The 25,790-nt window shown below is 39.2% G+C and overlaps 1 protein-coding gene and 1 pseudogene across 1 annotated transcript; both read left to right on the forward strand.

The window, feature by feature from the left end:
- Positions 1-10,258: 10,258 nt before the first annotated feature.
- Positions 10,259-11,351, forward strand: LOC145783568 (uncharacterized; annotated as a pseudogene).
- A 3,999-nt stretch (positions 11,352-15,350) lies between these two features.
- Positions 15,351-16,268, forward strand: LOC145783569 (zinc finger BED domain-containing protein 5-like). Its single transcript, XM_082595465.1, has one exon. It carries the CDS (start codon positions 15,351-15,353, stop codon positions 16,266-16,268), a length of 918 nt encoding a protein of 305 aa, XP_082451591.1.
- The last annotated feature ends 9,522 nt before the right edge of the window (positions 16,269-25,790 follow it).

A 25,790-nucleotide genomic window follows, 5' to 3' on the forward strand; every position in this document is an offset into this window, starting at 1 on the left:
CTGGAATAGTTGGGCTTGTTTCATGCAAAAAACACAGGTATTATTGTTTTCAGAGCATAAGTGAAGAGCTCAATATCATTCGTCTTTACAGCTCTGTTCATAAGTAAAAATCGCTGTACAAGATTGATGTAAAGAAACCAGAACTGGGCTGTACCGCCATGGTTCCTGTTCCGTGTGTCGTCACAGAACTTCTCATAATCATTCATAAGACCTTTAAAGGCATCTGATTTCTCTACATCTTCAATATGTACACTGTTTCGAAGCATTGCTGTGATGATAGCATGTCTATTCACATTGTCCTTCATCTGCTCTAAGAACGACTCTACATGTTTTTTCCTGAACGCTGTGGCAAGTAAAACATGCAATCGCTTACACCTGTTGTAATGCTTTCCTGATAAGAAGCCGCTAATTGACCCAGGAGCTAGTAATTCCGCTTGAGTAAGGATGTATGGACCTCTAGAATCCTCTATCAGGTAGCCCAAGCAACCAAAGTACGGTACCTGAACATGATGTGGAACGGTCCTAGTGGATGAATAACCTATCAAGTCTGGGAGCCAGAATATTCTGGATTTGGGCAGCAGGCTTTGCAATACCAAGGTCATACGTAACATTCAAGTAATGTTCCTTGCATTCATCCGCTACTTTCAAGCTTGTTTTCATAGTATCAAGAACTGCATCATGTCTTGTAGGTGGTTTCCCTACATTTGGCATGTATGCAACTGTCTGGCGTGGCAGGGGATCTTTTGTAAGTTGAGCATTCCATCCTGACCACATAGGCGTGTCTTTACAGCCAGCAAAGGCGATTGACCAAATCACATCCCTTTTTGTCACACTTTGTAGATTTTCAGGAGAAGGCATATCGAAAGTTTTGAAATTGGTAGAAACTATCTTTGGCTTTTTTGTTACAGGCTCCAGCTCAATGTGAGGGATTTCAAGACTCCATTTTCTAATCCAAGACAAACCAGAATTGCTACTATCACTCTGTGATAGGCCTTGTTCCTTTGATCCATCTAACTCTGTTGTAATATTTTGGAAGCATATTCCTTGTGTATCATGGAGGGTGTCACTGCCTGAAAGCGTATCTTTACTTTTATCATACTGTCCCAAGCAATCGCAGTTGATAAACCTTTTTCTCCAATTATTCCTTCTGGAGAAGCTTTTTCCTTCTCCAAAGCCTGTAGGGAAATTTCTGTTTCATAGGCTACTCCTCACACAAAATGTAGCCTACGCAGTGTCCTAAATGGTTAAGAAGTTCAATGACTTTTTTGGAGCCCGTCAACGACTTCAGAGTCATCCCTAACAGCAGATGCTTTGCAGGTTTGATTCTCCCATATGTAGCTTTGTAAACATCGTCTTCAGCGGATGACCTTGCATATCTTTCACAGCGCTCAGTCATGGTATCTTGGCCACCATACATATATTTGTAGAACTGCACAAGGTCTTCAGGTGGTTGTATTTTACCATCATCCAACAGATCCGCTGTTATAGGTGGCTTTAACTGCTTTACCTAAGACATTTTAATCTTATTTCTGAGAATCATGGCAGCAGATTTTTTGAGTAGTATTTGTGGGCAGTAATAATTATTCCGTTCTTTCTGCTTTGTTTATCTGTTTTAATATTGGACCCAAAATACCTTTTCAGTTTTTCACACAGAAATTGTTCTTCGAAACTTACATTTGCGATTCCTTCTTCAGAGAGAAATTCAAGATACTTTTTTGATATGTTTGTGAGCGTCTCACTCTTGCCCTTCTTTAGAACTTCTATCTTAATGTAATTTACAAGCTTAGAAAATGCATTGGCTCTTCTCCTATGATACTGATGGGCGATAACGGCAATAAGCAATATTGGTTCGAATTGAAACGACACAACCAGACCACAACCCATCACAGCTAAAAAAATTTCGCGACCAGGAAATAAAACTACCCGAATTCCGAGGGAAAACAGCGGACCTAACAATTTTGGGTTTGATCCATGTATTCAAATGCAGCCGCTATCCAACGACCACGAATTTCTCCTGAGCTCCCACGCAATGACGGCATTCTCTTGCTAACACAAAAAAATGCAAATATCTCAAAAATGTCCAGTTTTCGGCTTGTAAGCACTCGATTTTTGGATTCTACGTCCAAAAATACATCTAAAAAGGTCATCCTTGAAATTCTTAATGAAAATGTAATTAAAGCCATGTAACTCCTGCTTTACTTGCACAGTTCCTTGAAAAGATAGCTGTTCAATTCCTTCGCTTTTATAAAGTTCACAACCTTTACTTGCTTCATTGTTTCCAAATCGGGTCTCGTTACCCCCCCGGGGGTAATTTATCCCCAGGTTGGGAACCACTGAGCTAAATGGAAAGCTTTAGCATACATTTAGAACTTATGAGCCTACCTTTGAGGCTTTGACCTTACTTATAATATCCTTAATGTTCCATTCAAGCAGATTAATTATCAATTTGTGTTGTGAGTACCTCAAATTTTGTGTGAGATTCTAAATGTCTGAATTACCGAAGTTTGTTTCCTGATTTTCATCAAAATAAAATACCAGCTCTTTAGAATCATCTAATTCTGCAAAGATTCAACTCATTATAGTATTAAAAACAGAGAGAGACTGTTCACCAGGCATTTTATAATAAAAGTAATTTGCGTTCTTCTGGTGACTATTTAATAGTCACCAGAAGAACGCAAATTACTTTTATCATTATAGTATCTTAGCAGTTGTGTTTCATATAGGCTATTACCATAGTTGTTTCTTTTTACTTCAGTGCAAGAGACCTCTGCAACTAAATGTTGCTAGATTAAATTTTATTACATTATTATTACAAAATATTGTGGGCGGGGATGAATATAAGAATCCATTATGGGTCTCAAAAGTTTAGTCTAGTTGATATGCCTTTTCACCCACAATTTGCCTAAGAAATCTACATTTTTAAGCTTAGGCCTACAAGTTTTACGCTCGGGAAAAAAATGCCCCTTTTCCCGTCATTTACGCGCAAAAAGTGCCCTTTTTAACATAACTCTCGCGCTAAAAGTGCCCTTTTTTGAAAATTTGCCCACCTAGTCCCAATTTGTGAAAAGATGCTATGGGGTCCTTGATAGGAAGATCTTTCCAGTTATTGAATTCGAAGTACTCACTGCATCAAAATTAAGCTTTGCGGGAACTTTTAATATTCATATTTTCCCGCTGGGTTTTGCAGCTCTAGCTTTCATTTCAGCTAGACTCTACGCAGGTCTAGTTCTCGAATAGGCCTATGTGGTCGATGGTAAGTTATCATAGCCAAAATTATATTTTCCGGATGAGCAAAGTATGAGTTGCGGTTAGGGACGGTAGATACCGGGACGCGCAACTCCGTTGTTCCGCCAACATTAGAAGGGTCAATTGCCAATTTGACATTTTTTTCACGCTTTGTTGCTCGCTTGTTTTCAACTAAAAACCTTAAATTACTTTAAAACCAACTTCATTCTTCTTATATAACCTATAAAATGTACATTATTTTGTAAATCAGAAAAAATCGTAACCCTTCTAGTGTTGCGGATAAGCCAAAAGCGGATGTAGTTGCGCATCCCGATATTCTACTGACCCTAGTTGCGGTGTAGGCTATAACTGGGTCGATAATTTTCTTATGCTTCTGACTAAGGTATCGTGATGTGGTTATCATTTGGTGATTGTGTCTTGCTCCATCTTTGCAAGATGAGTGTGATTTTATTGCGGACCACATTGGAGCATAAACACGGATAGTGAAAATAACCAATGCTTGCAGTTTCTCATACGGATTGTTATCGCTGACATAATCTAAGGGTTCTATTAATTAGCTGTAGTCAGCCATCGTGATCGAGTGATTCAATTCAATTCAATTCAATTCAATTCAATTTATTTTTCTTTGTCGGAAAACAACAGCAATGATAAAGTTACAAATAGTGAACGGGAACAAAACCAACAAAAGGAAAAGGTGGCAAAACTACAAAAGTTTAAAACGTGCATGCGATGCAAATTTAAAGGTTACGTACACGAAAGTAAATTAAGCACGGCCACCAAACCTAACAGTTTAAAGTAGATGAATTAGTTGGAAGAACCAGTTGGCTCCACATACCTAAAGCAACTGGAGGTGTGCCAGTTGATGAAACCATGCGGGGACGACTGAACCTTACAACCAATATAAAAAAGAAAAATCAACAACACGAGCATTCAAGAATAAATAATGAACATACGGCATATTATTACATATTAAACATATTACATATTATTTACATATTAAACATATTACATATACAAAATACTATGTACAGTACATCGTTTTAAGGAAAATGGAGTGTTCGCAGCAACGACAGTGGTGTGATATTGAATAGGAATTGATAACTGATGGGTACAGGATTTTAGATTAATTAACTTATTATTTGAGCATGATATTACACTGATGATCATGAATGATGAAAAATGTAGTGAAGATGATAATTATGAAAATGGTCTAGATGGCATGCGGGTGACTTCGGTATCGGAGCGGGATGGAGTTTCTTGAAATGAATTTCCAACCAAACTTCTGGAGAGTGATAGGCCTACAGCTTCATTGTTGAAGTACTCTTGCCAAATAAATCTACACAACAAAGTAACAGAGAGTTATAAGGTTCTGTGAACAAGTATATTATACGTAGTTTGGCTAATTGAAGGCGTATTGCGTTGGTAACATATTAGTATCTAATAGCAGCCTATTGAAACTGAACAGTTTAAGGTGGTGATGGCAGATGTACGACATTGACAGTTGTAATAAGCTCAGATACTAGGTGTCAAACAGTAGTACTTGAACGATTAAATGTACAAAAGTGGTATCTATTACACAATGGACGTATGCTAATCGGTTTGAGTTTTTGTTTGCAGATGGGTTTTCAGCTTGCTGCTGAATAATGAAAAGGTTTCGATTTCAGTAATGTGTTTAGGGAGATCGTTCCAGACTTTAACTCCACTAAATTGGATGGATTGTTGGGTTAACTTTTTCGAGTAATAGGGGAGAAAAAATCGATTGCTACTTCTAGTTGATATGTGATGCAAGTTGCTATTAAGTTGAAATAGCGAGTTAAAGTTTTTAGGCAGTTGATTATGTTTTAGTTTAAACATGAATTTGCCAGTTTCGATGGTATAAAGGTTATCAATTGTGAAAAAACTGTCGACATTGTATTGTGGTTCATGCTTAGTGATCATTTTTATGAATTTGTTGCAAATTTTTTGCAGTTTGTTTACAATTGTAACATGACCATGCTTCCAAGCACTAATGCAATATCTTAGATTGCTTTCAATGAGAGAATGATAGAGAGAAATCAAATTCGCAGTGTTTAAGTAAGGTTTAATCTTGCAGATTATTCCGAAATTTCGTCGCAGTTTTAATAGCAAGTGAATCATATGAGATTTCCACGACAAATTTTCATTCAGTAAAATGCCTAGGAAACTAACAGTGTTAAGACGTTCAATGGGTTGATTGTACACAGATAATGTATGGGTGAAGTTAAAACACTTTGTATTATTATTGTTGTTGAATAAAATGTGCTTAGTTTTATTTACATTTAACGACAGCCTATTTGCTGCCAGCCAGTCTGTTACATTTAACATTTCCATATTGGCCAGTTCATAAAGCTCGGGGATACTGTTACCACATAAAAACAAATTGGAGTCATCAGCAAACATTACAGATTCAGAGTGTTGTAAGCTGTTGCAGAAATCATTTATATATATCAAAAACAGTAAAGGTCCTAGAATTGAACCCTGGGGGACCCCGAAACATATTTTGCGTTTAGTAGACATTGATTGAGATATTTCTACTACTTGAAATCGGTTTAGTAGGTAACTACTGAGCCAGTCATGGGCTGCCCCCCTGATACCATAATAGTAAAGCTTGTTTAACAAAATTTTGTGATCAATTGTGTCAAATGCTTTAGACAGGTCTAAAAATATACCAAGGGTGGTTTCTTTTTTTTCAAATGCATTTGAAATTTTACTAACAAGATGCAAAACTGCAAGGTTAGTTGAATGATTTTGTCTGAACCCAAATTGTTGGGGGTAGAAAAAGTTATGGTTTTCAAGAAAATTATACACTCTGTTGTACATTATTTTTTCAAGTATTTTAGAAAAGGAAGATAATAGACTGATGGGGCGGTAATTACTACAGTCTTCAGTTTTGCCTTTTTTGAATATGGGTATTATTTTAGATGTTTTAAATGCCGTTATAAATTCACCGTTAGTTAAGGATAAATTGAAGATGTGGGTCAGTGCTATAATTATGTTTTGTGGTACAACTTTTAATATCTTTGTTGGTATTTCATCTATTCCACAACTAAGTTTGGATTGAAAAGAAGAAAGAATTTGTTTGACTTCATCAGCAGAAGTGGGGCGCAAAAAAATGGATTCACTGATAGGATTTGAAAGATAATCTGAAAATTTGGTACTTGCATTAGGAATTTTATCCACCAGATTTGATGCTATTGAAGAGAAATATTCATTGAAGTAGTTAGCCTTATCAATATTCTGTATAAGTACTTCATCACCTTTAACAAGATGGGACTGTTCATTGCATCTGGTTTTACCTAATAATTGATTTAAAATGTTCCAGGTTTTTTTCAGGTTTTTTTCAGGTTTTTTTCTGCTGAGTATACAAACAAGCAGAAAAATATGCTAAAATTTGAACAATAATCAAAAGTATATTATCAATAGTTTAAAGTAGTTTAACAAGGTAATTAAGGTAATATAATACAGTTGAGGTTGACTGGAGGTTTTAAAGTTATGTCAGCATATTGCTAGCTGACTTTAAGAAATGCTATATCAAAAAGCAGTACTTTTCAGTACTGCATCTAAAATAGGTTTTAACATTTCAACTCTCAACAGTTAAGGAGCTTAATGTATGGAAGAAATCATTTAAATAATTAATATTAATTGCTTAACTTTGTTATGTCATCTTCAGTCTGAATCCAATGCTTTTTGTCGTGGACATACGCATAAATTTTTCCATTGAATGAGAAAACATTACTTTTTCCCAATTTCTCCTTGGCCTGATTCAGCAATGCTAGCCTTCTTTTGGTGAGGGACTCAGTTATGGCCATCCCGCTTCCTTTAAGTTTGCGTTTTGAGTTGAAGATCAGATCTCGAGTTGACCTCCTAGTAAATTTCACAATTATTGGTACATTTTCAGTTCTGTTAGATAAAGGGTGGCAAGTACTTATGTCCCAATCTGTGATGTTTAAATCTAACTTTTCATTTATGGTTTGGATAACAAAATTAGTAAAAAAAGAAGGAGCAGAGCGACTGATTGATTCCTTAGGCATGGCTGAGCATCCATGAAAAATCAAGCAGTCACGTCTGGTATACTGTTCTTGGTCATCCATTTTATTTTCAATTTTCTTCATGGCAGAAGACATCATGTTGAATTTATTGACCAGATGGTCAATTCTTTTGTCAAGTCGTTCCACATCAGGATTTTTTTGTAAATCTGCAAAACAGGATGTACCATTAGAGTCAGCTTTTGGTTTAGGAATTTCAGTCAGGTACTTCCCTTTTATTGTCTTTTGCTCCTTTTGAATTTCCTTGATTTCTTCAGACAATTGCTTCAGCATGCATTTAACTTCATCCATTTTTCTTTGCAAGGTAATTGAAGCAGCAAGAAGTATTAGGCAAGATTAAAACTACTTAAATTTTCCGGTTTTTAAATACAAGCTACCTAGGCTTCCATCCTTATTCAAATAGAATGTTGTTTGATTCAAGCCCCCCTGGGTTTCGCATCGCCAGATCAATGCTACATTCACCAGTGCAGTCAAACTGGTACGCTGAATGGTGAAGATTGATGAAGGGAAGCACCAAGTAATAATAAAACTAGGCCAGCGCCCAGTGGGGTTACCGATACTAGTCTGTTAACTGTTGTTTAATTTGTACGAAGCGCAGATAACTTTTATTAAACTTTGTGGAACCTGCAGTGCAAGCAAATTCCAATCTACTATAAAGCTTCTTTTATGTCTAGAATTCTTTTGAAGAATCAAATGCCGCATCAGCTAATTGCTGAGATACACAAATAAGTATTTTAGCCATGGTGATAAAACGGCCAATTGTAGGCTATCTGTACAAGTCGCTTATTATGACATCATAAAGCGCATAAGTGAGTCACACAGTGTTCATGCTTTTGATCAATCTTGTGGTAGACTTTCTCGAACCCGATATCAGGGAAATTAAAACCTTGCGGGGGGCGATCAAAAAATTGTCAAAAACAAAAAAAAAATTGCATGTATGTTAATTATGGGTATTTCGCACCTTCTTGACATAATAGCTTAAAAAAATAAAAATTTTGGATTTTTCGATCCACCCTACTGTCCAGTGTCCAGTGTCACCCCAAGATATCTTGGTTCGGGGCAGAAGGACAGAGATTTTCCGTTGTTCTGGACGTGTAGCTCACGATCAGCTTCCCGATTATGCAGGTGGAAAGCTGCTGCCACAGTTTTGGTTTCGCTGAGTTTCAGTCGCCAGTTCGGGAGATAGGCTGAGAGAGTTTTCATGTCCTGGCTCAAGGTGTCTTCTAGATTTTCCCACGACTTTGTGGAGTGGAGAATTGCCAGGTCGTCCGCACAAGCATATTTTGTGGAGACCGTAGTTGGCAGGTCGTGGGTGTAGGTGTTGAAAAGAAGTGGAGCCAGGACCGATCCCTGCTGTGGGACGGCGTTTTTCAGGCGTCTCAATCTGCTTCGCCGTGAGCTACCGGTGGTGAGGGTGAAGCTTCGATTCCTGACATGTTCCATAATCATATGAACCATATGTCGGTCAGGAAGCAGGCGAAGCAGCTTGCAAGTAAGGCCGCGATGCCATACGGTGTCATAGGCAGCTGTAAGATCTAGAAAGACAGCGCCGGCCTTCTTTTTTGACTCAAAGCAATCCTTGATGTCTTGGGTCAAGAGTGTGACCTGATCTACGGTGGATTTTTTGCGCCGAAACCCAGCTGGCTCTTTTGGAAGGAGAGGGTCGATGATTGGGTTGATGCGTGCGTAGATCAGTCTTTCGAGGATATTGAAAGGAACACAGAGGAGGGATATCGAACGATAACTCCCTGGGTCCTCTGGTGGCTTGTGAGGCTTAGAGATCGCAACTACTAAAGCTCTTCTCCAGATTTTGGGGATGTGAGGTGGTGCAGGCAGGAAGAGAGGAATCTACCTAACCAGGACTTTAGGGCATGGCCAGCATGGAGTACAAGATCAGGGCAGATCTTATCCGGCCCTGGAGACTTGTGTGGTTTCACTAGGCGGAGGGCGGTGGCGAATTCCTCTGGGGTGAAGTCTCCAGAGATTGCTTCCTCTTGTGGTGTTTCCACTCGCCAAAGGGCAGATACTTCCTTGGCAACAAGGCAGGATGCCTTGCGGTCCTTTGTCTTGTAGACCCCGTTCTGCACTAGCTGGGAAGCGATGGCATTAGCAGAAACGGGGCACTGACGAGGGGAGTTTGCTGAACGCCCAGTGAGGTTGTTGATGATGCTCCATGCTTTGCGGCTTGAGTGTGAGAAGTCGATGGTTTGGACAGCTTCGTTCCATCGCTCAAGCTTCTTTGTGTCCAGCCGCTCAAGTAGTCTCTAAAATACTTTTCGGGAAGCGTATTTTCGCTTTGCATACGATTCCACTGACCGACCAATCAGATTGTAGTTCTCTTGTAGGTGGGGGTCGCTTAAAGTTATTCCAATGCGATGTCCAACCACACTGTCCCAGTGGTTGATTATAACGTCTGTTTTCGAAATTGTCTGTGAGCATAGGGTTGCTTATTATAAGTTTGTAAATGTCATGTAAACACTATAGTGTGCGTTTCACGTTTATTGTGCTTCACGAGCAGTGTTCCCTTTGTGCAAGTTTTTGTTGGCAAAATAAGTCGGTGTGCCAACTTAATTTATAATAAATTGGCAAAATATTATATATAAATTTAAAGACTTTTTCTGGTTGTATTATGAAAATATTTAGCTTAGTACTGCAAAATGTTGTTAATCAACATTATTCTTGCCATGCTGATAAACACTGCAAGTGACAGTTGTCTAATAACACTATGTAACAAAAAAAGAAAAAAATTTTGTCGTTGGGAAATAATTGCTATTTTCTGTTTGCTTTTGCCAAAAAAATACAAAAAATCTTTATTGTACCACAATAACTTCAGGTTTGTGTTCCTCAGATTAGTTTGAATTTTTTCTCATTTCTCATGAAAATAGGCATAAACATAACGTTGAAAATTTACTGTCAGGTTCTTCCAGCAATAGTTAGCCTACCTAATAATGGGTAATTGGGTATAATTAAGTAACACTTGGATTCTGTTTGCACACAAAGCCTTGCAAGGTTTTGCTTTTGTGATGAAACAAAAAAGGCTGAGCATTTTTGCAGTCGCATACTTTTCTTGAGCAATTTATTAACATTTACTGCTTTGCGAGATGCAACCCTACACTACACAGTGTGTTTGTCTTGTCTTCAACTCCGAGTTACTGGTGAAAAGGGCCCTTACTACCGCCATTAAAAAGATATAAACGATAGTGTCGGAAAATTGTCATTGACATACAAATCCAAAACAAGTATTATCTTTATAAGTCCACTGCTGAGTTACTCATTTCTACAATAGAGCAATGGGACTTATTGGATGACAGTGTTCAACTTATTTCACAAAGAAGTTTTTCAATGTTCTACACATTTAAAGACAGTTTATGCTACTGCCATGATATTGAAAAACTTTTTCAGGCTAAATTGGGATTTCCTGCAATCCTTGAGTGGAAGCTCTTCACCGACAGCTCATCTAGAAGTCTCACAGCTGTATTGTTGAGTAACGCAGACAAGTGTCCCTCCATTCTTCCGGCTTACTCAGTTTATATGAAGGAAGAATATTAAAACATCAAAATCGTGATGAGTGCATTGAAGTAGGACCTCTACAATTAGGAGGTTGTTGGTGATTTCAAGATAGTGGCCTTCATAATGGCGCTTCAGGGTGGTTCTATCAAGTTTCAATGCTGTCTTTGTCTCTGGGATAGCAGAAACACAGCTTTTCACTACAAGAAGTGGAATTGGCCTCCAAGAACCAGCTATGAGATTGGACCTTATAATGTAAAACAACAACCTCTGGTGTCTGAAGTTTAACAGACAGCTTGGACCTGTTTCATGTCTGTAGTTAACAGATTTTTGGGCAATCACAAGACAGAGAATTACAGGGTGCTTTTTGATCAACTCAGGGATGCGTGTTAGAAAATGGAATGTAGGATGTCACTGAAACTACACGCACTACATGCTCACCTTGATCAATTCAAAGATAAAAAGGGCGACTCCTCAGAGAAACAAGGTGAAAGATTTGCTCAAGATATCAGGTTTTTGAGGAACGCTATATAAAGACCAGTTGGCCTACAATGAAAGTACGATGGAGGACTATGCCTTCATATGAACCGTTTACGTGAAAGAAAACTGATATATCATCACCAATTTCAAAAGATATAAGTGGGAGCCATTGCATTAAAAAGGCACAATTAGCCAGAAAATCCAATAAATGAATCTCATTAAGTCAAAACCAAAGTTTGAACCCTACGAATGCTCATGTTTGTCGATTTAGGCCATATTAAATCAGAAAATAATAGTTTTGACCCAAGGACAAATTTTGTGTTACATAGTGATAATTAATCAAAGAAAGGCGGTTTTACAGATTCTCACAAAAAGGATGAAAAACCAACTCATTGCTTTTTTTAGAGGGAACCACTGTTCATGAGTTGTGATAGAAACGTTTTTTCGGTGATTTCCACAAGCGTTTGTTTCATGGTGCCTGGTTTCTTTCTCCTTGTTATTGGAGCCTACTTTTCACTGATATGTTTGCAGGTCACTATTGCTGCCTATATTGCGATGTGTCAAATATTTTCTTGTTTACTGAAACTGTTAATCGCAACTTGTGAAGCGAAGTAACAACACCACTCTTGCTTGGCGATGAATATTCTGATGAAACCGCTCGCCTCGCTACAAGTGCGCTATAAGTGCGCCTCGTTTATTAGGCATTGTTAGAGAAGTCAAAAGTGTTGTAAAAGGAGCTTGGCCTGGAAGTAGCGTTGTTCGACTAATTTTGTTGCTGCGGTATTCTAAGATAAATATGAACAACATGTAACACTGGATTCTGGGTACGAAATGCGTTCTTTTCTAGCATAAGAATCAACCTACCTAAAATTTTATTAGCGTGGCCCGCCAGCGAAATTTTTTTTCCGACGAGATTTTTGTCTTATTTGCATATTTTGGTAAAAGTTTGTATTAAAACCCTGTGAATGCATCATTTTCTCGTTGGCACGGTTGGTTCAGTGGTTTTATCCTCTGCCTAGTGATCGTGCGAACGGGGGTTCGACGCCCATCGCAGTCAAACTTTTTTTTTTCTTTAAATTAATTTTTGCCGTGCACAAGCTTTTCTAAAAAAGTAGGGTTAGGGAAAGCTTATATTTTATTATCATTGCAGAATTTCATTGGCAAATAGTTATTTCGCAATCTGAATCAACCAATCTCTCAAAACACTTTCGGAAAATCTTACTTTTAGAGTGACTAGAATAAATGAGACAGAAATCTCGTGGGAAAAAAAATTTCGCGGCCCGCCACAGCTCTCCTTAGTGCCCAATTGGCCCGCGTGTAAAAAAAGTTGGTGACCCCTGTAATCTAGTGTATTCTTTTTTGCCACTAAAGATTAAAAACTGTGTTTTTTTCGCAATCGACCATTCCTCTACTTGAGGTTATTATATCGTTTAAGCTTTTTGACGTTGCAAAAGGCTTTAACTATAAGAAAGCATTCGATATTTTTCACCAAGTTCTTGCGCGTTGCTTTGTACAGACTAAAGTTAATCAGTAACCACGCTATGGTAAAAAAACAAAATTAGGCCTATGTAGAAATAAAATCCTATGCAAAATATAGATTTCTCAGTATTGTTTTCAATGGCATTGAGAAAAATTAGTGTCGGCATGGCTACCTAAAGATACCTAATACCTAAATACCTATTATCTCCAGGTGGCCATGGTGTCGGCTATTTTGTTTGAAAGTTCTTTCAGCAACAGGTGCACGCATTGACAAACTTAATAGTTAAAAATATGTAGTACTAACCAATGCAACCATCACACTGAAATTAATTTAAATAAATCCATAAAATATTGCAATAAATTCAACCGGTGAAAGTGCGAAAACATAAAAGTAGTAAGTAAATGTCAAATACAAGCCTTTTTTGTATTAACCCTCGGTATTAACCTGCAATAGGACAATATTGTGAGCACATTTTTCTGCCTATTTGAGCGGGCAATTTTTTTAACAAATGTAATAACCCAAAGTCGTGACGCACAATTGAATTTATGTGAGAAAGGTGAATCGCAAAGTGCTAAGTCCGAATTATGTGCAACAAGCGCATTTGACTTTATGTCATAAAGAAGTAGTAAGTCAGAAAAAGGAAGCTTGTGTTCTATAAAGAGTGAGCAGATTCAACTTTTTTTACTCTGATGTTTGTATTTAAACACGAAAGGAGTGCTTGGTAAAAGAATGTCTTATGAAAACCTTCAGCGTGTGACAAGCCGGGATGATGATGATCTTCAAAACTTTTTTTTCCATCAACACTTCAAACCGATTAATGGTGATGATGAAGATGGTGAAAATGAACCCGACAGCCCAAGATATGTTATCCCTCTAGATAGCTCAACCCCTAATGGTAAGTGGGAATATATTGTATGCTTTACCTACCGAAAAAATGTTGACGTTGAACCAACGAGCACGGATGTGCACTGGCCGCACGTTGAGGCAGGTTTAGAAAAACAATCCTGACATGACTTCCACGCCTTGCGACCTTGATTTGTGGAACCAACTGAAGGTTTCTTTCTCTTAATATAGGTTGCGGACATCTTATTAACGACAACTGCTTCATCTGATGTCCCTTCTCCTCTTAGGATGTTATCGGTTTGCACAGTTCTGATACAAACTTCAGCTTTGTTGAGAACATCATCAAGTGAAAAATTTAAATTTGTTAAACATTGACGCCTGACTTCAGGGTGTGGGGTGTTTAATACAATAACATCTCTAATCTGCTCGTCGACATAGCTGAGATGATTGCACTGCTCACTTTTGCATATAAACTCACAATTTTGAGCAAGCCCTCGTAAAGTTGCTGTCCAATCTTTATAAGACTGACCCACTTGTAATTTACAGTTGTAAAAACTATGGCGCGCTGCTTGAACATGGATGGTTTCTTTAAAATGCGATGCTAACTTATCTGAAATTTGTTTGAACGATTTATCACGTACGTTTTTGTCACCAAAAAGGTTCTCAATCAAGCTATACGTCTCGGGTCCAACCCAGGATAACAAACATGCCTTTTTCTTGTCATCAGTTGCAACATTGTAAATGTCCATGTGATGCAAGAACCTTTGCATATACTTTTTCCATTTTTCCTTATCCTGGTTGAAACTTTCAAACTTTGGCGCTGATTCGTTGGTTTGCATTCGACTAATGTCATTTAACATTGATAAAAACTGTTCCTGCTGTTTCTCCATTGTGGCTAGCATTGCTTTGACTGTTTCTTCCATGACTAATTTGTGCAGAAACCACTGCGACAATGTAATGATCTTTTCACTTCAGAAAACTGCAACGTAGATTCTATTTTACTTCTGACACCACTGTTACGCTTGTAGGTAAACGTAAAGGAATTGAAAAGAGGTCTCAACACGAGTAGAGCTAGAATGAACTAATAATAATAATGTTATGGTTTTATTTATTGTCGCTCTACAACAGCTAAGGTCTTTTAGCGACAGGGCTCATTTTTAATTTGTATCAGGTTTACGATATCATCACATTATTACCCGACTCATTCTCACTGCGCTATGCAGGATAGAACACAATCGGTACCGTTTTTAAAGTCTTCGGTTTGACCCGACCTGGAATCGATCTCAGATCTACCAGCACCAGAGCCGAAGGCGAAACCACTCGGCCACTGAGCTGGTCTAGAATGAACTAAGGACAAATCATTGTGTAGCTTCCAAGAAGTCCTGCTGCCGTAATTACCAACTACTCACAGCCACAGGGCGGCACGACGTAATCAAGTGCTCGTGACCCGGTGCAATGCACTAGGCCAGTGTTTCTCAACCCCGAGTCCGCGGACTCAAATGAGTCCGCGGAAGGGCCTGGATGAGTCCGCGAGCACAGTTGCTTTTGCTAGTAATCAGTTCATATTGTATTACAAATAAAACGTAAAATGCTCCTATTTCACCAACTTTATCTTTGTAATGTCATAATAAATTGGCTAAAATTCTAAAACTGACTGTGTTCTACCGGTGGGAACACAGTCAGTTTTAGATTAGATGCCTGGTGAACAGTCTCAGACAGAATTACTTAAAATGGCTAAAAGAAAACAAGTTTTTGCATATAATGATGAATACTTGAAGCTTGGATTTACTTCGATTGAGGTGAATGGCGAAGTGAGGCCGCAGTGTGTGTTGTGCTTGACAGTCTTAGCTCACAGCTCTTTAAAGGACACGAAACTTCGTCGGCACCTAGAATCAAACCATGGACATTTTGTTAACAAATCTCTTGAAGTATTTAAAGAAAAAGAGCATCAGGTGAAGCGAAGTCGCATTGATCGCCCAACTGCTCCAGGAGGAATAGTATATTCTCACAGTCATGCAGTGCGTGCTTCTTTTGCGGTTGCATGGAAAATCGCTTGTGCAAAAGCACCTCACACAGCTGGAGAAAATTTAATTAAACCAGCATCTGTTGAAATGGCCAGGATAATGTGTGGTGATGCTGTTGCTAACAAACTGGAAATGGTTCCTTTGTCAAACGACACCATGAAGCGGCGTATCGAAGAACTCTCAAGAAATGTTCTGCAACGAACAATCGCTGCCATAAGATGCTGTGAAAGATTTAGTTTGCAACTGGATGAGACAACCGATATCGGAAGTGATGCACAGCTCATGGTGTTTGTGCGATATTTTGACACAAATGATTTCGTTGAGCAGTTTCTGTTTTGCCGTCCACTTGCTAAAAATACCACAGGAGAAGAAATATTCAAGAAAGTGGATTACTTCTTTGAAGAACATCAGCTTGAGTGGTCTAATTGCGTGTCTGTTTGTGCTGATGGTGCTCCAGCCATGATGGGAAGTAAGAAAGGCTTCATGAGTTTTGTGAAAAAGAAAAACAATAACATTTCGGTTGTTCAGTTGTCTTCTCCACAGAGAAAATTTGGCAACAAAAGAAATACAAGAAAATCTTGCCATAGTTTTCAAAGAGGTTGTATCTGTGGTAAATTATATTAAATCTCGTCCTTTGAACACTCGCTTATTTCGTGCTTTGTTTGACGAAATGGGAGCGGAACTCAGTGGGCTTTTGTTCCATTCAACTGTTCGTTGGTTGTCACGAGGAAAGGTGCTTGAGAGAGTGGCTACTCTTAAAGAGGAAACTTATTTTTCGTTAATATATAGCTTGAGTCCGCGGATATATAGGCGAGCTTGAGAATAGTCCGTGGGTCAAAAAGGTTGAGAACCACTGCACTAGGCAATGACCATAACGCAAACCAGCTCAGTGGCCGAGTGGTTTCGCCTTCGGCTCTGGTGCTGGTAGATCTGAGATCGATTCCAGGTCGGGTCAAACCGCAGACTTTAAAAACGGTACCGATTGTGTTCTATCCTGCATAGCGCAGTGAGAATGAATCGGGTAATAATGTGATAACATCGTAAACCTGATACAAACTAAAAATGAGCCCTGTCGCTAAAAGACCTTAGCTGTTGTAGAGCGACAATAAATAAAACCATAACATTATTATTACCATAACGCAAAATAAACGTTACTAACTGTATCAATATTTTAAGCACTACAATGATATGTTGCATATGTCATCCAAGTGACTCCTTACGTCTTGTCTTTTTGTGTTTTGGTTATAATATGAACAACCTTGTCTGAAGCAAATAAATAATCTTCTTCTTCTTCTCTCGTATTGTCGCTATATGTCAGGGCATCCGTTGGTTAGCAAAATAAATAATAATAATAATAAACAAGCACAAGTTAAAGTCTGCCTATCACAAGCACCTAACATAAGATAACAGAACAACTAAAACAGTTCACAAACATCTTGCAGCTAAATAATGATATGATTTTATTTATTGTCGCTCTACAACAGCTAAGGTCTTTAAGCGACAGGGCTCATGTTTAATTTATATCATGTTTACGATGTTATCACAATTATTACCCGATTTATTCTCACTGCGCTATGCAGGATAGAACACAATCGGTACCGTTTTTAAAGTTTTCGGTTTGACCCGACCTGGAATCGATCTCAGATCTACCAGCCCCAGAGCCGAAGGCGATAACCACTCGGCCACTGAGCTGGTCATGTATCAGTTGAACGTTCAGCAAGAAAGCAACAATTTTATAACAAAAATAAGTAGCAAGGATTAAACGCCGCGCCGACTAATCAGCTTGAAGTAATGCATGTCATCAACCTGAAGCAACACAAGGGATTTTGCAACATAAAATTTCACAAGTAGCAAAGTACAAATTTGCCAAAGTTTGCTTTCCATGTTTCGTGATACGTCGAATCATCGTAAAAACTGGTCAAATTTACCAACTGAAATCCTGCCCTGAAGCAACAAAAAGTGCTTGGATTGGGTAAGAAACGATAAGTTATACTCATAATCCCAGTTTGATTAGCAATTGACAAAAACTTTTAGTTTGATAAATGAGCCTGACTCTCGGTTGAGTGCAGTCACTGTGTAAAGTTGTAAACAATGGGAAAGGCAATATGAGTCATTTTGACGCCGATAACCAAAATAAAAGAATTTAGACAAAATTTCTGCACAACCTGTGACAAAATGTTTATTGTGAAGCTCGCAATGTTTCAAAAATAACCAAATCAGGTAAACAATGCGCAAATAATAAAAAGTAAAAGTTAAGAACAAGCAGCGTTTTAAAAAGATTCCTTCCATCTAAAACTTTAAAACTAGTGAACTGCGGGAGTTCCCCCCTTCTGATAGTAGGACGAGTTAACAGGTCAAAAATGGGCAATTTGGGCAAAAGTGAAAATGTTTAGGCCTCTTGATGCAGGGTATCCCACCATCTGAGAGCAAAATGATTATCATGTTCGGATTTCTCATGGTCAAAACCATGATCAACAATGTAAGAGGCTACAAAATTTGAAAATTTTTGAACTTTGAGCAGGTCTAGTCGCCACTGGCTTATTTCCAGTATGCGCAATTGACGCGTCTGAACGTTCCGGCTTGAAATCCAACAATATGAGAATGCGCTTCAACATGGTCATTACAAAAGAATCTTTGTATGTCAATGCGCATTTGATAATTAAATTATTGTAGTTAATGTACTTGAAAACTTTTAACAACAAAGGTTTAAAATCACTTTCTTACTGAGTACATTCAATTGTTGCAATTGAACAATCAGGAGTATTTTTGCAGCGCATTTCATCAGTTCCATTAGAACAGTCATTAGAGCCATCACATATTTGATGAACATCGATGCATTTATTTCCTAACGCGCATGGAACTTCGTTTCGAGAGCAATTGTTATCACGAAGCAAAGGATCGCAAATCTCGCTGGTAAATTGTCTCTCGCATAAACATTCGTCCGATAAGTCAGCGCAATCAAACACAGTATCGCACACTTGCTGACGTTGTATAATTGTTCCATCAAGACAAGGCCAGCATTTGGAAATGTTTAAGATTGGCTTTCCATCTTCATTGAAGGTATAACAATCGTCTTCATTGTTGAAACAGACTGAAAGTCTTTTATCAAATTGTCTTGACGTTGGCAGCATAGATTGTTGTGGAACAGTGCATCGATACGGAACAGCTGTAGAGTTTTGAATTCGGTTGCCATTGAAGTCGGTAGGAATACCATTGCACTTGAAACCAAATCCTATTTGTTTCTCATCTGATGTGTCACGACAATAAACTTTCCCATCACATAACCAAGTTAATGGGAAGCACAAGGATCGGTCATCGCAGCGAAGATAGTTGCGCCTGGGTGGGTCATTGCAATTGTCTTCATCGAAGCAATTGCCGCAGTTTGCGAAACCATCACATCTCTGTTCTTCTGTGAAATGAGAATCGCCATAATGGCATGAATTGTTGAACAGACTTCCAGTGGAAGGACGGCACCGGTATTCATCACTCATATCATCGCATTCGTAAGTTCCTGAACATCTCAAGTTGCCCGCAATGATTTCTCCATTGTAGCATCTATACCCACCAGTGGTTACCATCAAATTAACAAACACCAAACAACTAGTTAATAACTCAAACATAGTTATTCTAATCATAATCGCTGTAACGAATAAACACAAGTTGACGTCACTTGACCAAGCACCTCACTAAATGCATTGAAGCATGAACAAATTAACTCGTGTGTAGTTTACGAAACAATGTTCAGTTTATAGATTTATCAGAGAAACTGCATCAAAGTATGCAAATGTAACGTCTATGTTTTAGTGAACAATTTTGTGTATCCTTCATTCTTGTTAAATTTTCACTGTACAGCATTTCTACTCTACTTTTGACTGTATTTGTAATCCAAATATTTTTACTTAATTACAAGTTTTGATTCGTAGAATGTTTAAAAAAATTGACTTAACTTTAAATTAAGCAGAAAAGGCAATTTCCATAAGTTTAGAGAAGTTATTATTTATACTTGTTTGTCAAGCAATTTCACAAAATTGCGATTTACAGTAGTTGCGAAGAAACGTCAAATTAGAAGCATTCATGCACAACAATACAAACTGTGACGTCACTTTGGTCACAATCAAGCCCGACTCAAGATCACACGCCGCTGGTTCGGCTCTCGAAGAGTGCGCTTGTGCAACGCATTGACTGCTTTTCATTCAGCGGCACCTATTGAATGGAATAATTCCCCGGCCACAAAAATTCAACCAGAGCAAACGGAAACTTCACTCTGTCATAAACAGACATAACTCAGCAACAACACTACATTTAACATTATAAAAACAAAAAACAAAAAGCGAACGTTTTCGGCTAGTCATATAGCCCTTTTCAAGCCTATAAGAAATACATTATTAAAAGAAATGCTAAAGAATCATATAGTATCACAGCAAAAATATGGTCAAAGCTAAACATTTGAGAAACTGCCTCGCTCACACAAAATGATAAACAGGTCTTTTCACAGAAAGTAAGTTTAGCCAAAATCTGTCTTTTTAGTTCTTCATATTTTCGCTCTGCGATACGCAGCTCTCTTCGCGTTTCTGTCAACTTCCTTTTTAGCAGAATTTGAAATATTGTATCTGCGTTCTTCCATACGCTAAGATTTGGCGTTTTAAATTTTAAAAAAAAACGCCAAATCTTAGCGTATGGAAGAACGCAGATACAATATTTCAAATTCTGCTAAAAAGGAAGTTGACAGAAACGCGAAGAGAGCTGCGTATCGCAGAGCGAAAATATGAAGAACTAAAAAGACAGATTTTGGCTAAACTTACTTTCTGTGAAAAGACCTGTTTATCATTTTGTGTGAGCGAGGCAGTTTCTCAAATGTTTAGCTTTGACCATATTTTTGCTGTGATACTATATGATTCTTTAGCATTTCTTTTAATAATGTATTTCTTATAGGCTTGAAAAGGGCTATATGACTAGCCGAAAACGTTCGCTTTTTGTTTTTTCACTCTGTCAATCTCAAAACTTCAAACACTGTGAGAAATTAGCTCTTTTATAAAGTAAATGTTTTAACAAATTTTAACTCTTTTTTAAAAATTCCTTTCAGTTTGATCAATACTACAACTATTTCAACTATTTTAATTACAATTATTTTCAGACGCGTGCATGAGAAGTTCTCGCGTTCCCAACACCGGCCGTCTCTCATCATCGCCCCAAAAACTTGTGGCTCCAGTCCTGAGCTCACCGGGAAAGCGATGGAACTTAAAAAAAGCCGATTGGAATTAATACAGCCTCTTGACCAATGAGTCTACCATCACCTGAAACATGCAACGCAGACGAGGCATACCAGGACTTCTGCAATGCAATAATAACTGTGGAAAAGGCCACAATACCACGTGGCCATCGAACCAGCTACACACCATGCTGGGACTCTGAGTGTGAAGCTCTCTATCGCTCCTACCTAAACGCTACACCTGGTGCTGCTTTTAACACCACCGCCACCAGACTACATGAGCAGCTGGACACAAAGAAGCTTGAGCAATGGAACGAAGCTGCCCAAACCATCGACTTCTCACACTCAAACTGCAAAGCATAAAGCATCCTTCAACAACCTCACTAGGCGCTCAGCAAACTTCCCTTGCCAGTGTCCCGTTTCTGCAAATGCCATCGCTTACCAGCCAATGCAGAACGGTGAAAGTATCTGCCCTGTGGCAAGTGGAAACACCACAAAAAGAAACAATCTCTGGAGATTTCACTCTACGTAAAAAAATTGCCACCGCCCTCCGTCTAGTGAAGTCTCCAGGGCCGAAAGGACTGCAAGGCATCCTGCCTTGTTGCCAAGGAAGTATCTGCCCTTTGGCGAGTGGAAACACCACAAGAGGAAGCAATCTCTGGAGACTTCACCCCAGAGGAATTCGCCACCGCCCTCCGCCTAGTGAAACCACACAAGTCTCCAGGGCCGGATAAGATCTGCCCTGATCTTGTGCTCCATGCTGGCCCTGCCCTCAAGTCCTGCTTATGTAGACTTATTTCTTACTGCATGTACCAATTCACAATCTTAAAATTCTAGAGAAGAGCTTGAGCAATTGCAATCCCTAAGCCTCACAAGCCACCAGACGACCCAAGGAGTTATCGCCCGATATCTCTCGTCTGTGTTCCTTTCAATATCCTCGATAGGCCGATCAATTCCCTCGTCAACATAATCATCGACCTGCTTCTTTCAAAAAAGCAAGCTGGGTTCCGGCGAGGAAAATTTACCGTGGATCAGGTCTCACTCTTGACCCAAGACATCAAGGATTGCTTTGAGTCAAAAAAGAAGGCCGGCGCTGTCTTTCTAGATCTTACAGCTGCCTACAGCACCGTATGGCATTGCGACCTTGCAAGCTGCTTTGCCTGCTTCTAGACCGACGTATGGTCCATGATCCATGTGATGATAGAACTTGTCAGGAATCGAAGCTTCACCATTACCACCAGTAACTCACGACAAAACAGACTGAGACGCCTGAAAAAAGGCGTTCCATTGGGATCGGTTCTGACTTCACTTCTTTTCAACATCTACGCCCACGACCTGCCAAACACAGTCTCTGCAAAATACGCATATGCGGACGACCTGGCAATTCTCCACTTCACAAAGTCATGGGAAAACCAAAAAGACACCTTAAGCCAGGACAAGAAAACCGCTCATCGTATCTTCAGAATCGGCGACTGAAACTCAGCGAAATTAAAACTGTGGCAGCAGCTTTCAGAAGCTTTCCATCTACACAACCGGGAAGCTGATCGTGAGTTGAATGTCCAGGACAACGGAAAACTACTGTCCTTCTGCCCCAAACCAAAATATATTGGGGTGACATTAGACAGATTGCTCACTTATCATCATCATTTGGTGTCACTGCACAAACAACTGACATTGTGCGCTGGACTACTCAAGCGTCTGGCAGGCTCCAGCTGGAGGGCGACTGCTGACACGTTGCGTACAGCAGCCCTCGCCCTTGTCTACTCTTCAGCAAAGTACTGTGCACCTGTTTGGTGCTACAACATCGATACCGCCATCAATAGCTCCCTGTGCACAGTGACCGGGTGCTTACGTCCCACACCATTGGACAATCTTCCCATTCTCGCTGGCATCCAACCTGCTGAGCTTCGTCGCCAAGACGCCACTTTGTCTCTCGGTTGACGGGCATTGAAGCCCAACCATCTTCTTCACTCTAAGGTCTGCTCTTTCAATGGGCACCCCTGTCGAGTGAAATCAAGGCACCCATTCGTGCCAGCCGCTTAACTTCTGATCAACGAAGCTGGTGAACAAAACATTTCTGCTGCTAATTGGGCGAACCATAAATGGAATTCCGAATCGAAGTCAAACACTATCGGACTCCATTTCTTTGTGGCGATCCCCACTGCACAATCAAAAAAAGCAGTAATAATTATTTTCTGGCAACACTGTCAAAAATGAAATGACTGAATATTCCTGCCTCGTTTTTCCTTTTTCTTTTTTGTTGTTGAACTGGTGCTAATGGAGAAGTGAAAATGTTTTGTCTGGGATTCTGATTGGAGGAAAAACAAAAGAAATGAAGCTGAACCATCCCTGAAAATTTGAAGTGAACAAAAAAGAAAGGACAAAGTTTGAATTGTGATTTATATTTGGACCGAGTTAACCACTTACGCTCGGTAAGCGTCTATAGACGCGGGCGCGTTTTGCTTGCGCCACCCGGCAAGCGTCTATAGACGCAAATTCTTGTTGCTTAACTTTGGAACAACGTTTACGGTCGTATACAACTTGTATCGTTTCGGTGAATACCCTAAAGCTTCTGTTATCTATCAGGAATAGTTTGGCTTCAATAAATCATCGTTATAGTTTTGCTTCGTAAGGAAAAAGCTGGTCTGTTTACAAGCAGTTTTGAGAAATTCAGTTCAAACTGGCTATTTAATAAGTCTTTTCACTTTGATTCAAGGCCTGGACACGTTGAATTCATGTAAAAACTGCTGATTACTCCACGCCCAATGAATTGCCGAAGCTGAATAGGTTTCGCATGAGTTCATTTGCCTTTAAGGAGTTTCAACACAAGGGTTTTTGAACAAGTCATTTTACATTTATTGAAGGCCTGAATACGTTGAATCTATGTAAAAGAAGCTGACTTACGGTTTGAAGAAGAAGATATGCCATTTGGAGTAGTTCAAAATGAGTTAAAATCTAATTAAATTGTATCTGTACCGTAATTAAACTATAGTTAAATTGTATCTGTATCTTCGCCGTAAAGGAGCCATGATTTCCCTTGCTCGTTGCGCACTGGACCCCGACCACCTCCTCCACAGTACATTCCAGCGCCTACCTGGAGAGCAGCAGCGACTGAAATCAAGACGCCCATTTGTGCCCGCCGCACGACAGCTTTTGAACAACGTTGAAGATCTTGGAATAAGTGCGGCACACTGGACGAACTACACATAGAACATGGAGTGGCAAAACAACACCTCCTGACTCCGTGATTGCCTACCCGACGTCGATCCCCACCCTCCGGGAATGTCCCTCGCAAGACTTGCGTGGGTCCGGCTTAACCGCCTACGAACCGGCGTCGGTCGTTTTCGTTCAGACATGTGCAGATGGGGCCTGGCTCCCTCACCGGGATGCGAGTGTGGTGCCACAGACCACACAGTAGACCGTGTCGTTGATGACTTCCCAATCCATCAATCACCACATGGAACGCTTGGACTGAAGGCCCTGGATGACGAGACTGTCGAGTGGCTGATGACCTCATGCCCAAACATATAGTCCGGAAGAAGACAGCGCATACGACGAAGAAGAATAATCAAGTAAACATATTTTGTCATTAATTTATTTTGTCATTTGTCGTTGTTCATAGAATAGGTTGGAAAATTTAAGTCGGGAGCCTTTCTGGTGTCAGATTGCAATTAGGATCTTCATCATAGATAAATTTCCGCATTGGTGACCCCGTTCTAGCCTAATTTCAACCTCCCATTGTATATTTCCATTGTGGCTGGGCTGACCAAAATATGACAACTAAGGCGAATTCTACTGCAACTACTTTGCGGCTCAGCAATCATATTTTAATTTGTTGATACAAAATCATAAAGTAGCAAATATGGTGTGCAAATAGTCTGCCCGCCTTGCAAGTCCAATGTTTTGATGCTTATAACGTTAAAAATGGAGCCTTCAAACTGAGAATTGTAACGTGTTGTGTAACTTTCCTGATTTAACCCTATTCGGACTAACGGGTGGACGGGTTCCGTCCATACCTAAAACTTTCATCGATTACATAAAAGTTACTGGATCAAATTAGCTGAAGTTTTATGACTTTTCCTAAAAATTATTCATCTTTGTTTTAGTAATAAAATGACATTTTTATGTGGTATAGGTTTTTAGTTATCAGCAGTTTTTGACACCCTACTCCTAAAATTGCCAGGTCATCGGAAAAACTTTATCATCTTGTACAAGCAAGTTAGCAAACATTTGTATTGTTTTGTGCCTTCCAAGATTTACTGCGTGACCTACATGACTACTGCTTGCATGAGGGATTACATGCATGACTGGACCGTGTGCCTTTTACGAAGATATTAACGATTTCAGGAGATTATGACGGAGACATCAGAAAAATTTCAAAAAGAAATGACTACTTTTAGCAAAAAAGCAATAGCAAATAACTGGTAGAGTATGTGTGTCCACTTAAAATTTTAACCAGTTTGTCAATAATTTTGCTTCAACTTTGCGAAAAAAGCAACCTCGTAACGTTTTTATATCAAAAGTTATTAGCAAATGAAAGTGTGGATGGAATAAGTCCACACGTCAGGCCATTACCTCACAAAAATAGCTTAGTCCGAATAGGGTTAAGCAATTTGACCTTCATTTGAATGAAGAGAAATAAACTTCACTCACTGACTTATCTGCAAAAAAAATGTGTGGTGTTTGTAGTCTTTCCTCTCTTTCATGAACCTTTGATATTTCTTGATTTGCAGTGTATGTCTGTATCTCTACATTCTTTTTTAATTGTGTATGTGGTCCAGATTGCATATTGCTTGTGAAGTTTCTATCTAGAGTGTTGGATAGTTTGAGCATTTCAAGTCTTCTTCAGTAGTATCTAAGTTGTTGTCATGCCTCGTAATCTATCCTTTTCACTCAATTTTTGATACAGAAATACTATCAGCTCCTGCGATGCTTGA

The sequence above is a fragment of the Aplidium turbinatum genome, chromosome 14 (genome assembly GCF_918807975.1).
Source record: "Aplidium turbinatum chromosome 14, kaAplTurb1.1, whole genome shotgun sequence".
NCBI lineage: Eukaryota > Metazoa > Chordata > Ascidiacea > Aplousobranchia > Polyclinidae > Aplidium > Aplidium turbinatum.

Bases quoted from the DNA above. Each gene is read 5' to 3' on its own strand.
- LOC145783569 (XM_082595465.1), top strand. From the start codon at position 15,351: ATGGCTAAAAGAAAACAAGTTTTTGCATATAATGATGAATACTTGAAG.